At 45.0% G+C, this 12778-nt stretch overlaps 1 protein-coding gene across 1 annotated transcript in view; it reads right to left on the minus strand.

Annotated features, from left to right (window-relative positions):
- Positions 1–4524: 4524 nt before the first annotated feature.
- Positions 4525–12778, minus strand: part of LOC143817685 (RNA-binding protein fxr1-like) — a 35994-nt gene continuing 27740 nt past the window's right edge. The window contains exon 3 of the mRNA XM_077299177.1: positions 4525–4596. Within this exon, the coding sequence (XP_077155292.1) occupies positions 4525–4596 (72 nt within the window). The remainder of the gene's footprint in view (positions 4597–12778) is intronic.

A 12778-nucleotide genomic window follows, 5' to 3' on the forward strand; every position in this document is an offset into this window, starting at 1 on the left:
TCAGCGTGCTCTAAGCGTACTAAAAAGCTTGATAAATCCGTTTCCATTGGCACTTTACAGTCTAAATTTATTTTGTCTGTGACCCTGATTTGCTCTTTGTCATCTATTACTACTGACGCCTATATCGACTCTGGCGCCGCTTTGAGTCTTATGGATTGGTCCTTTGCCAATCGTTGTGGGTATGATTTAGAGCCTTTGGAGACTCCTATTCCTCTGAAGGGGATTGACTCCACCCCATTGGCTAATAATAAACCACAATACTGGACACAAGTGACTATGTGTATTAATCCGGATCACCAGGAGACTATTCGTTTTCTAGTGCTGTATAATCTACATGAGGATTTGGTGCTGGGATTGCCATGGCTGCAGTCTCACAACCCAGTCCTTGACTGGAGAGCTATGTCTGTGTTGAGCTGGGGATGTAAGGGGACTCATGGGGACGTACCTTTGGTGTCCATTTCATCATCTATTCCCTCTGAAATCCCTGAGTTCCTGTCTGATTATCGTGACGTCTTTGAAGAACCCAAGCTGGGTTCACTACCTCCGCACCGTGAGTGCGATTGTGCTATAGATTTAATTCCGGGTAGTAAATACCCAAAGGGTCGTTTATTTAATCTGTCTGTGCCTGAACATACTGCTATGCGAGAATATATAAAGGAGTCCTTGGAAAAGGGACATATTCGTCCATCGTCATCTCCCTTAGGAGCCGGTTTTTTCTTTGTGTCAAAAAAAGACGGCTCTTTGAGACCATGTATTGATTATCGGCTTTTGAATAAAATCACGGTTAAATATCAATACCCATTGCCGTTGCTGACTGATTTGTTTGCTCGCATAAAGGGGGCCAAGTGGTTCTCTAAGATTGATCTCCGTGGGGCGTATAATTTGGTGCGGATCAGGCAGGGGGATGAGTGGAAAACCGCATTTAATACGCCCGAGGGCCACTTTGAGTATTTGGTGATGCCTTTTGGTCTTTCTAATGCCCCTTCAGTCTTCCAGTCCTTTATGCATGATATTTTCCGCGATTTTTTGGATAAATTTATGATAGTGTATCTGGATGATATTCTGATTTTTTCGGATGACTGGGACTCTCATGTCCGGCAAGTTAAGAGGGTTTTTCAGGTTTTGCGGTCTAATTCTCTGTGTGTCAAGGGTTCTAAGTGCGTTTTTGGGGTTCAGAGAATTTCCTTTTTGGGATATATTTTTTCTCCCTCTTCCATTGAGATGGATCCTGTCAAGGTTCAAGCTATTTGTGATTGGACGCAGCCCTCTTCTCTTAAAAGTCTTCAGAAATTTTTGGGCTTTGCCAACTTTTATCGTCGATTTATTTCTGGTTTTTCGGATGTCGTTAAGCCATTGACCGATTTGACTAGACAGGGTGCTGATGTTGCTAATTGGTCCCCTGATGCTGTGGAGGCCTTTCAGGAGCTTAAGCGCCGTTTTTCTTCTGCCCCTGTGTTGCGTCAGCCTAATGTGACTCTTCCTTTTCAGGTTGAGGTCGACGCTTCTGAGATCGGAGCTGGGGCAGTGTTGTCGCAGAAAAGTTCTGACTGCGCCGTGATGAGGCCTTGTGCCTTCTTTTCCCGTAAATTTTCGCCCGCTGAGCGGAATTATGATGTTGGGAATCGGGAGCTTTTGGCCATGAAGTGGGCGTTTGAGGAGTGGCGCCATTGGCTCGAGGGGGCCAGACATCAGGTGGTGGTATTGACTGACCACAAAAATTTGATTTATCTTGAGACCGCCAGGCGCCTGAATCCTAGACAGGCGCGCTGGTCATTATTTTTTTCTCGGTTTAATTTTGTGGTATCGTACCTACCAGGTTCTAAGAATGTTAAGGCGGATGCCCTTTCTAGGAGTTTTGAGCCTGATTCACCTGGCAACTCTGACCCCACAGGTATTCTTAAGGAGGGAGTTATCTTGTCAGCTGTTTCTCCAGACCTGCGGCGGGCCTTGCAGGAGTTTCAGGCGGATAGACCGGATCGTTGTCCGCCTGATAGGCTGTTTGTTCCTGATGATTGGACCAGTAAAGTCATCTCTGAGGTGCATTCTTCTGCGTTGGCAGGTCATCCTGGAATTTTTGGTACCAGGGATTTGGTGGCAAGATCCTTCTGGTGGCCTTCCCTGTCACGAGATGTGCGAGGCTTTGTGCAGTCTTGTGACGTTTGTGCTCGGGCCAAGCCTTGTTGTTCTCGGGCTAGTGGATTATTGTTGCCCTTGCCTATTCCTAAGAGGCCTTGGACACACATCTCGATGGATTTTATTTCAGATCTGCCTGTTTCTCAGAAGATGTCTGTCATCTGGGTGGTGTGTGACCGTTTTTCTAAGATGGTTCATTTGGTTCCCCTGCCCAAATTGCCTTCTTCTTCCGAGTTGGTGCCCCTGTTTTTTCAAAATGTTGTTCGTTTGCATGGTATTCCTGAGAATATCGTTTCTGACAGAGGAACCCAATTTGTGTCTAGATTTTGGCGGGCATTTTGTGCTAGGATGGGCATAGATTTGTCTTTTTCGTCTGCTTTTCACCCTCAGACTAATGGCCAGACCGAGCGGACTAATCAGACCCTGGAGACATATCTGAGGTGTTTTGTGTCTGCTGACCAGGATGATTGGGTTGCTTTTTTGCCATTGGCGGAGTTCGCCCTCAATAATCGGGCCAGCTCTGCCACCTTGGTTTCCCCGTTTTTCTGTAATTCGGGGTTCCATCCTCGATTTTCCTCCGGTCAGATGGAATCCTCGGATTGTCCTGGAGTGGATGCGGTGGTGGAGAGATTGCATCATATCTGGGGGCAGGTGATGGACAATTTAAAGTTGTCCCAGGAGAAGACTCAGCTTTTTGCCAACCGTCACCGTCGTGTTGGTCCTCGGCTTTGTGTTGGAGATTTGGTGTGGTTGTCTTCTCGTTTTGTCCCTATGAGGGTCTCATCTCCTAAGTTTAAGCCTCGGTTCATCGGTCCGTATAAAATATTGGAGATTCTTAACCCTGTTTCCTTCCGTTTGGACCTCCCTGCATCCTTTTCTATTCATAACGTTTTTCATCGGTCGTTATTGCGCAGGTATGAGGCACCGGTTGTGCCTTCCGTTGAGCCTCCTGCTCCGGTGTTGGTTGAGGGTGAGTTGGAGTACGTTGTGGAAAAAATCCTAGACTCCCGTGTTTCCAGACGGAGACTCCAGTATCTGGTCAAGTGGAAGGGATACGGCCAGGAGGATAATTCTTGGGTCACTGCATCTGATGTTCATGCCTCTGATCTGGTTCGTGCCTTTCATAGGGCCCATCCTGATCGCCCTGGTGGTTCTGGTGAGGGTTCGGTGCCCCCTCCTTGAGGGGGGGGTACTGTTGTGAATTTGGATTCTGGGCTCCCCCGGTGGCTACTGGTGGAATTGAACTTGTGACATCATCTTCCCTGTTCACCTGTTCTGATTAGATCTGGGTGTCGCTATATAACCTGGCTTCTCTGTTAGATGCTTGCCGGTCAACAATGTTATCAGAAGCCTCTCTGTGCTTGTTCCTGCTCCCAGACATCTACTAGATAAGTTGGACATTCGTCCATGTTTTGTTTTTGTATTTTGGTTCCAGTTCACAGCTGCAGTTTCGTTACTGTGTCTGGAAAGCTCTTGTTGATCAGGAATTGCCACTCTGGTATTATGAGTTAATGCCAGAGTCCTAAAGTAATTTCTGGATGTGTTTTGTTAGGGTTTTCTACTGACCATGAAAGTATGCTTTCTGTCTTCTGCTATCTAGAAAGCGGACCTCAAATTTGCTAAAACTATTTTCCTGCTGCGTTTGTTGTTTCATCTCATATCACCGCCAATATATGTGGGGGGCTTCTGTCTCCTTTTGGGCATTTCTCTAGAGGTGAGTCAGGTCTTATATTTCCTTCTGCTAGCATTATTTAGTTCTCCGGCCGGCGCTGGGCATATAGGGATAAAAAGTAGGACATGCTACCTGGCTACTTCTAGATGATGCGGTAGGTTTAGTTCATGGTCAGTACAGTTACATCTTCCAAGAGCTTGTTCCTATAGAGGCTTATGCTAGTTCTCTGGCCATGGAGATCATGACAGATTTCCTTTTCTATTTTCTGCTATCTAGTATTAGTGGGCCTCATTTGCTGAATCTGCTTTCACCCCTGTGTATGTGCCTTCCTCTTACCTCACCGTTATTATTTGTTGGGGGCTTCTATATCTTTGGGGATTATTTCTCTGGAGGAAAGAGAGGTCTTTCTTTCTCTCTAGGGGTAGTTAGTTCCTCAGGCTGGCTCGAGACGTCTAGGATTTTTAGGCACGTTCACTGGCTACTTCTAGTGTGTTTGGATAGGTTCAGATTTGCGGTCAGTCCAGTTTGCCACCTCCCTAGAGCTTGTCCTATGTTTGTTACTTAGCTGGAGTAATTTGTGATCCTCAACCACTAAGAATCATAACAGTTGATAGAACAAGACAACTTGGTGCTAACTGAAACTAAGGAGGACATAAAGAAAGAAGTAGAACTAGGTACCTTTGACACCAAGACCCAAATAGATCCGTTTAAAATTTAATCTAAAAGAGCTGATTGACAGATATGAAAAAGATATTATTAGGGGCAAGAAGAACAAGTTCCAGTGGGACAAACTGGAAATGGAGAAACAGAGAATGTATAGATGGAATTACCAAGGCAATAGGAGAACTTTCAGTACTAGGGTAACAGATAAGGGTGTGAGTGTAACTAATAATGGAACAGGCCCTAATGTAAGCAGATACAGATACGAGCGATCAAGAAAGCAGCATAGAAGGGGGCGAAGAAAACCCAAACAACCGCATAAAAAAACCCCGCAATTTCAGGGTCTGGTCTCCGAGTTAGAAGCGAACAACACACTTCAGCAATCGGAAACGTTACTAAATACGCATCACCCTCTAGAGGAACTAGGTGATGATACGCCGCATAAGTTGCGTATCATCAACCTCTCCACATACCAATTATCAGAAACAGAAATAAACCTACTCACAAAGGGTCTGTCCTTCTCGCCTATGAGCGGTTTGGACAAATTTGAATTAACTAAAGACCTCTACCTTTTTTGTAGACGACTAATATTTAAAATTCTGTACCATCAACCATCACTAATAGATGAGCTTCCAGATCAGGACAGACAAACTTTCAGAGATTTATTAGATCTGCTAACTGAAAATGACAGTACTCAGGGTAGAAGATTTAGTGGTAGACTGCCGTCTCAGGCAACTCCTAAATTTTCAATGTTTCCAGCCATTCAGATATTTTTTGAAACAACATGCAGAGATATAAAAAGACTTCAATTGGCTAAAAACGGCCAAAATAATTTGACACAAGAAGAAAAACTAGCATTATCCAAGTTGAGGAATAATGATTCAATAGAAATCAAAGAAGCCGACAAAGGTGGAAACATGGTGTTATGGCCCAAAGACATGTATTGTCAGGAAGCAAGGCGCCAATTGGACAATACCCAATACTACCAAAAATTACCAGCAGACCCAACATAAACTTTTAAGATGCAACTAGACAAACTCTTTTTGAGGGCTTTCTCTTGTGGCATTATAGACAAAAAGGAACGAGATTTTCTAATAACAACCCATCCAGTCATTCCAATCTTTTACCTAGTGCCAAAAATCCATAAGTTGACCAACATGCCACCAGGTAGACCCATCATTTCTGGGCTGGGGGGGCTATATGAGAAACCATGCTCCTATCTTGATTATTTTTTGCAGCCAATGGTGAAATCCCTGGACTCCTATGTACGAGATTGATCACACCTTATAGAACTCTGAGACTTTGGAAGTGCCGGACAACGCAATCCTAGCAACCCTAGATGTGGAGGCCCTGTATACGGACATTGAACACAAATTAGGTATGACAACAACATCCTATTTTCTGAGCAAACAATCTACAGGGGATAGGGCTCATGATACCTTTATTTTGGAGTTACTTAAATTTGTACTTGAGAAAAACTTTTGTGTTCGACCGGACTTTTTACAAACAAGTCTCGGGCACGGCCATGTTGGCAAAATGTGCGCCCTCATACGCCAACCTCTTTATGGGGTGGTGGGAGGAGACTCATGTATAAAAACTTAACAACTTCTCCACCCATGTGGTAAAATGGTTGCATTATATAGACGACATCATTATAATTTGGTCCGGGACATCTGAAGAATTATGTACTTTCATTGGAGAGCTCAACAATAATTGTTGGAACATTAAACTTACATTCTTTTCTTCCACTGTTTCAGTCGAGTTTCTGGATTTAAAACTGCTGATAGACCGAAATCGAATTATTACCACACTATTTCGGAAACAGACGGCCTCAAACAACCTCCTGCATTTTGAGAGTTTCCACCCAGCGCACTTGAGAAAAGGTATTCCGAAAGGACAATTCCTCAGACTCAGAAGAAACTGTATCCGTACAGACAATTTTTTTAAAGAGTCTCACCAACTGACCAACAGATTCCGTGAACGTGGATACCCCCGAAAAATCATTTCGGGAGCCTTTGAATTCTCAAAAGAAAAGACAAGAGAGGAGGCCTTAAAACCCCTGGTAAGACCAGTATCCAACAAAATCAATTTGATCACCAAATTTAACAATCAATGGAATGATATATATCGCATTCTAAATGCCAATTGGGGGATCCTGAGGAGTGAGCCAAGACAAAGACCTTTTATTGGGGGATCAGCCTAAGGTGGTAGCAAGAAGGGCAAAAAATCTAAAGGACTATCTATCCAATAGTCACTTCAGACGTCCCACTACAAAATTAAGGACAGGCCATTCCAACAAAGGATCTTTCCCTTGCGGCAACTGTTCAATCTGTCCATGGATGATTGCGAGTACGGGTGTCTCAGTCCAACATTTGTCCACACAGATACAATCAAAAGCGTACATTTGTTGGTTTGTTGTGAATTCTGCTCTTGGGCTCCCTCCGGTGGTTCTTGGTGGTAGTGCAGTTGTCTCTGGGTTGTAATCCAGGGCAGGTGTTTCTGCTGATTGCTGCTCTACTCGGTATTTAGGTGTGCAGGATCCATGATTCCCTGCCAGTTGTCCATTGTACTTGGAGGGATTGCATCTCTGTCTGCCTCCTCATGCCCTGTGTTATGATCCTTAGTGGTTGAGGATCACAAATTACTCCAGCTAAGTAACAAACATAGGACAAGCTCTAGGGAGGTGGCAAACTGGACTGACCGCAAATCTGAACCTATCCAAACATACTAGAAGTAGCCGGTGAACATGCCTAAAAATCCTAGACGTCTCGAGCCAGCCTGAGGAACTAACTACCCCCAGAGAGAAAGAAAGACCTCTCTTGCCTCCAGAGAAATAATCCCCAAAGATATAGAAGCCCCCAACAAATAATAACGGTGAGGTAAGAGGAAGGCACATACACAGGGGTGAAAGCAGATTCAGCAAATGAGGCCCACTAATACTAGATAGCAGAAAATAGAAAAGGGAATCTATGCGGTCAGTAAAAAACCCTTACAAAATATCCACTCTGAGATTTCAAGAACCCCCACACCAACTAACGGTGTGGGGGGAGAAACTCAGTCCCCTAGAGCAACCAGCAAGTGAGGAAATCACATTTTAGCGAGCTGGACTAAAAACATAATGAACGCTGATAATCAAAAAATTATCAAACAAAAACTTAGCTTGTCTTGGAGAGACTGGGAGCAAGGTAGCCACAAGGAATCTGAAGAGCACTGAATACATTGATAGCAGGCAAGGAACTGAGTATCCAGGTGAGCTAAATAGGAAACCAACCAAGGATAACGAACCAGCTGATGCTGCAACCTGCAGAAAGACAACACTACACAGTACCGCTTGTGACCACTAGAGGGAGCCCAAAAATAGAGTTCACAACAGTACCCCCCCCTTGAGGAGGGGTCACCGAACCCTCATCAAGACCCCCAGGGCGATCAGGATGAGCCGCGTGGAAGGCACGAACCAAATCGGCCGCATGAACATCAGAGGCGACAACCCAGGAATTATCCTCCTGACCATAGCCCTTCCACTTAACCAAATACTGCAGCCTCCGTCTAGAGATACGAGAATCCAAAATCTTCTCCACCACGTACTCCAATTCGCCCTCGACCAGCACCGGAGCAGGAAGCTCAACAGAAGGAACCACAGGTACCACATACCTCCGCAACAAAGACCTATGGAACACATTATGAATGGCAAACGATGCTGGGAGATCCAAACGAAAAGACACCGGGTTAAGGATTTCTAAGATCTTATAAGGACCGATGAAGCGAGGCTTGAATTTAGGAGAGGAGACCTTCATAGGAACATACCGAGAAGACAGCCACACCAAATCCCCAACACGAAGTCGGGGACCCACACCGCGGCGGCGGTTGGCAAAGCGCTGAGCCTTCTCCTGTGACAACCTCAAATTGTCCACCACATGGTTCCAAATCTGCTGCAACCTATCCACCACAGAATCCACCCCAGGACAGTCAGAAGGCTCAACCTGACCCGAGGAAAAACGAGGATGGAAACCAGAATTGCAGAAAAAAGGCGAAACCAAAGTAGCAGAACTAGCCCGATTATTAAGGGCAAACTCGGCCAAAGGCAAAAAAGTCACCCAATCATCCTGATCAGCAGAGACAAAACATCTCAAATAAGTTTCCAACGTCTGATTAGTTCGCTCGGTTTGGCCATTAGTCTGAGGATGGAAGGCCGACGAAAAAGACAAATCAATGCCCATCTTAGCACAAAAGGTCCGCCAAAACCTGGACACAAACTGGGACCCTCTCAGACACAATATTCTCAGGAATGCCGTGCAAGCGAACCACATTCTGAAAAAATAGAGGAACCAAATCGGAGGAAGAAGGCAACTTAGGCAAGGGCACCAAATGGACCATCTTGGAAAAACGATCACACACCACCCAGATGACAGACATTTTCTGAGATACTGGAAGATCCGAAATAAAATCCATGGAAATGTGCGTCCAAGGCCTTTTCGGAACAGGCAAAGGCAAAAGCAAACCGCTGGCACGAGAACAGCAAGGCTTAGCCCGAGCACAAATCCCACAAGACTGCACAAAGGAACGCACATCCCGCGACAAGGAAGGCCACCAGAAGGACCTAGCCACCAAATCTCTGGTACCAAAAATCCCAGGATGACCCGCCAACACCGAAGAATGAACCTCGGAAATAACTCTGCTGGTCCATCTATCCGGGACAAACAGTCTCTCTGGTGGACAACGGTCAGGTCTATCCGCCTGAAATTTCTGCAGCACTCGTCGCAAATCTGGAGAAATGACAGACAAAATCACTCCCTCTCTGAGAATACCAGCCGGCTCAGAAACTCCCGGAGAGTCAGGCACAAAACTCCTAGAAAGTGCATCAGCTTTCACGTTCTTCGCACCAGGCAGGTATGAGACCACGAAGTTGAAACGGCAGAAAAACAACGACCAACGAGCCTGTCTAGGATTCAGGCGCTTGGAATATTCAAGGTAAATCAGATTTTTGTGATCAGTCAAGACCACCACACGATGTTTAGCTCCTTCGAGCCAATGTCGCCACTCCTCAAATGCCCATTTCATAGCCAACAACTCCCGATTACCAACATCATAATTCCGCTCGGCAGGCGAAAACTTTCTTGAAAAGAAAGCACATGGCTTCATCACAGAGCCATCAGAGCTTCTCTGCGACAAGACAGCCCCTGCTCCAATCTCAGAATCATCAATCTCGACCTGGAAGGGAAGAGAGACATCTGGCTGACATAAGACTGGAGCTGAAGAAAACCGGTGCTTCAGCTCCCGAAAGGCCTCCACGGCCGCAGGAGACCAATTAGTCACATCAGAACCCTTCTTGGTCAAATCCGTCAAAGGTTTAACCACGCTAGAAAAATTAGCGATGAAACGACGGTAAAAATTAGCAAAACCCAAGAACTTCTGAAGACTCTTAACAGACGTGGGCTGAATCCAGTCATGAATAGCCTGGACCTTGACTGGGTCCATCTCCACAGTAGAAGGAGAAAAAATAAAACCCAAAAAGGAGACCTTCTGTACTCCGAAGAGGCATTTTGAGCCCTTCACAAATAAAGCATTAGCACGCAGGACCTGAAACACCATCCTGACCTGCTTCACATGGGACTCCCAATCATCAGAAAAGACCAAAATGTCATCCAAATAAACAATCATAAATTTATCCAGATATTCTCGGAAGATGTCATGCATGAAGGACTGAAACACAGAAGGAGCATTAGAGAGTCCAAAAGGCATCACCAAGTACTCAAAATGGCCTTCGGGCGTATTAAATGCTGTTTTCCATTCATCTCCCTGCTTAATGCGCACAAGGTTATACGCACCACGGAGATCTATCTTGGTGAACCAACTGGCACCCTTAATCCGAGCAAACAAATCAGACAATAGTGGTAAAGGATACTGAAATTTGACTGTGATTTTATTCAGAAGACGATAATCTATACAAGGTCTCAAAGAACCGTCCTTCTTGGCCACAAAAAAAAATCCTGCACCAAGAGGGGAAGAGGATGGGCGAATATGTCCCTTCTCCAAAGACTCCTTTATATAACTCCGCATCGCGGCATGCTCAGGTATAGACAAATTAAAAAGTCGTCCCTTAGGGAATTTACTACCAGGAATTAAATTTATAGCACAGTCACAATTCCTATGAGGGGGCAGGGCACTGGACGTGGGCTCATCAAATACCTCCTGGTAGTCAGACAAAAACTCAGGGACCTCAGAAGGAGTGGAAGAAGCAATAGACACCAACGGAGTATCGCCATGAATTCCCTGACAACCCCAACTCGACACAGACATAGCTTTCCAATCTAAAACTGGATTATGAGCTTGCAGCCATGGCAGACCCAAAACGACAACATCATGCAAATTATGCAGAACGAGAAAGCGAATCACCTCCTGATGTACGGGAGTCATGCACATGGTCATTTGCGTCCAATACTGAGGCTTATTCTCAGCCAATGGCGTAGGATCAATTCCCCTCAGAGGAATAGGAAATTCCAAAGGCTCCAGGACAAAACCACAGCGCCTGGCAAACGACAAATCCATCAGATTCAGGGCAGCACCCGAATCCACAAAAGCCATAACCGGGTAGGACGACAAAGAACAAATCAAAGTAACAGACAAAATAAATTTAGGCTGTATAGTACCAATGGTGACAGGTTTAGCGATTTTTTTTTTTTAAGCGTTTAGAGCATGCTGAGATAACATGAGTAGAATCACCACAGTAAAAGCACAACCCATTTTGACGTCTATGACTTTGTCGCTCAATTCTGGTCAGAGTTCGGTCACATTGCATAGACTCAGATCTCTGTCCAGAAAATACCGCCAAAGGATGAGCAGATTTGCGCTCCCGCAAACGCCGATCAACCTGAATGGCTAAAGCCATAGAATCACTCAGACTTGTAGGGGTGGGAAACCACATGTAGGGGTGGGAAACCATAACATTCTTAACGGCCTCAAAGACCTTCTCTGAAATTTGCAGCCAGGGCACACTCATTCCATTGAGTAAGCACCGACCATTTCCGAAATTTTTGACAATACACCTCTGCTTCATCCTGACCTTGAGAGATAGCCAGCAACGCTTTTTCTGCCTGATTCTCAAGATTAGGCTCCTCATAAAGCAGTCCAAGAGCCAGAAAAAATGCATCTACATTAAACAATGCAGGATCTCCTGGCGCCAGAGAGAAAGCCCAATCTTGAGGGTCGCCACGCAACAAGGAGATAACAATTTTAACTTGCTGAGCGGAATCACCAGAGGAACGAGGTCTCAGAGATAGAAATAACTTACAATTATTCTTAAAATTTTGAAACCTAGATCTATCTCCAGAAAACAACTCAGGAATGGGTATCTTTGGTTCTGACATAGGGCTACGAATAACAAAATCCTGAATACTTTGCACCCATGCAGTAAGATGATCCACACTAGAAGTCAGAGTCTGAACATTCATGTCTACAGCTGAGCTCAAAACCACCCAGAGTTCAAGGGGATGAAAGAAGCTAAACAGACTGCAGCAAAGGAAAAGCGGGAGAAAAAAAAAAATGTACTCAGGTCTTCTTTTTATCCCACTTCTGCAATGCATTAAACACTTTCAGGCCTGCTATACTGTTATGATCCTTAGTGGTTGAGGATCACAAATTACTCCAGCTAAGTAACAAACATAGGACAAGCTCTAGGGAGGTGGCAAACTGGACTGACCGCAAATCTGAACCTATCCAAACACACTAGAAGTAGCCGGTGAACGTGCCTAAAAATCCTAGCCAGCCCGAGGAACTAACTACTCCTAGAGAGAAAGAAAGACCTCTTTCCTCCAGAGAAATAATCCCCAAAGATATAGAAGCCCCCAACAAATAATAACGGTGAGGTAAGAGGAAGGCACATACACAGGGGTGAAAGCAGATTCTGTCATGTTCTCAATGGCAAGAGAACATAGCATCAGCATATATAGGAACTAGCTCTTGGAAGATGGGAACTGAGCTGACCATGAACTAAACCTAACGCACAACTAGCAGTGGCCGGGTAGCATGCCTACGTTGATTCTAGATGCCCAGCACCAGCCGGAGGACTAAATAATGCTAGCAGAGGAAAATATTAGTCCTAGCTCACCTCTAGAGAAATACCCCGAAAGGAGACAGAGGCCCCCCACATGTATTGGCGGTGAATTAAGATGAAATAACAAATGTAGTATGAAAATAGGTTTAGCAAATTTGAGGTCCACTTACTACATAGCAGAAGACAGAAAAGACACTTTCATGGTCAGCTGAAAACCCTATCAAAACACCATCCAGAAATTACTTTAAAACTCTGGCATTAAC

This window comes from Ranitomeya variabilis, chromosome 3 (genome assembly GCF_051348905.1).
Source record: "Ranitomeya variabilis isolate aRanVar5 chromosome 3, aRanVar5.hap1, whole genome shotgun sequence".
In the NCBI taxonomy this organism is placed as follows: domain Eukaryota; kingdom Metazoa; phylum Chordata; class Amphibia; order Anura; family Dendrobatidae; genus Ranitomeya; species Ranitomeya variabilis.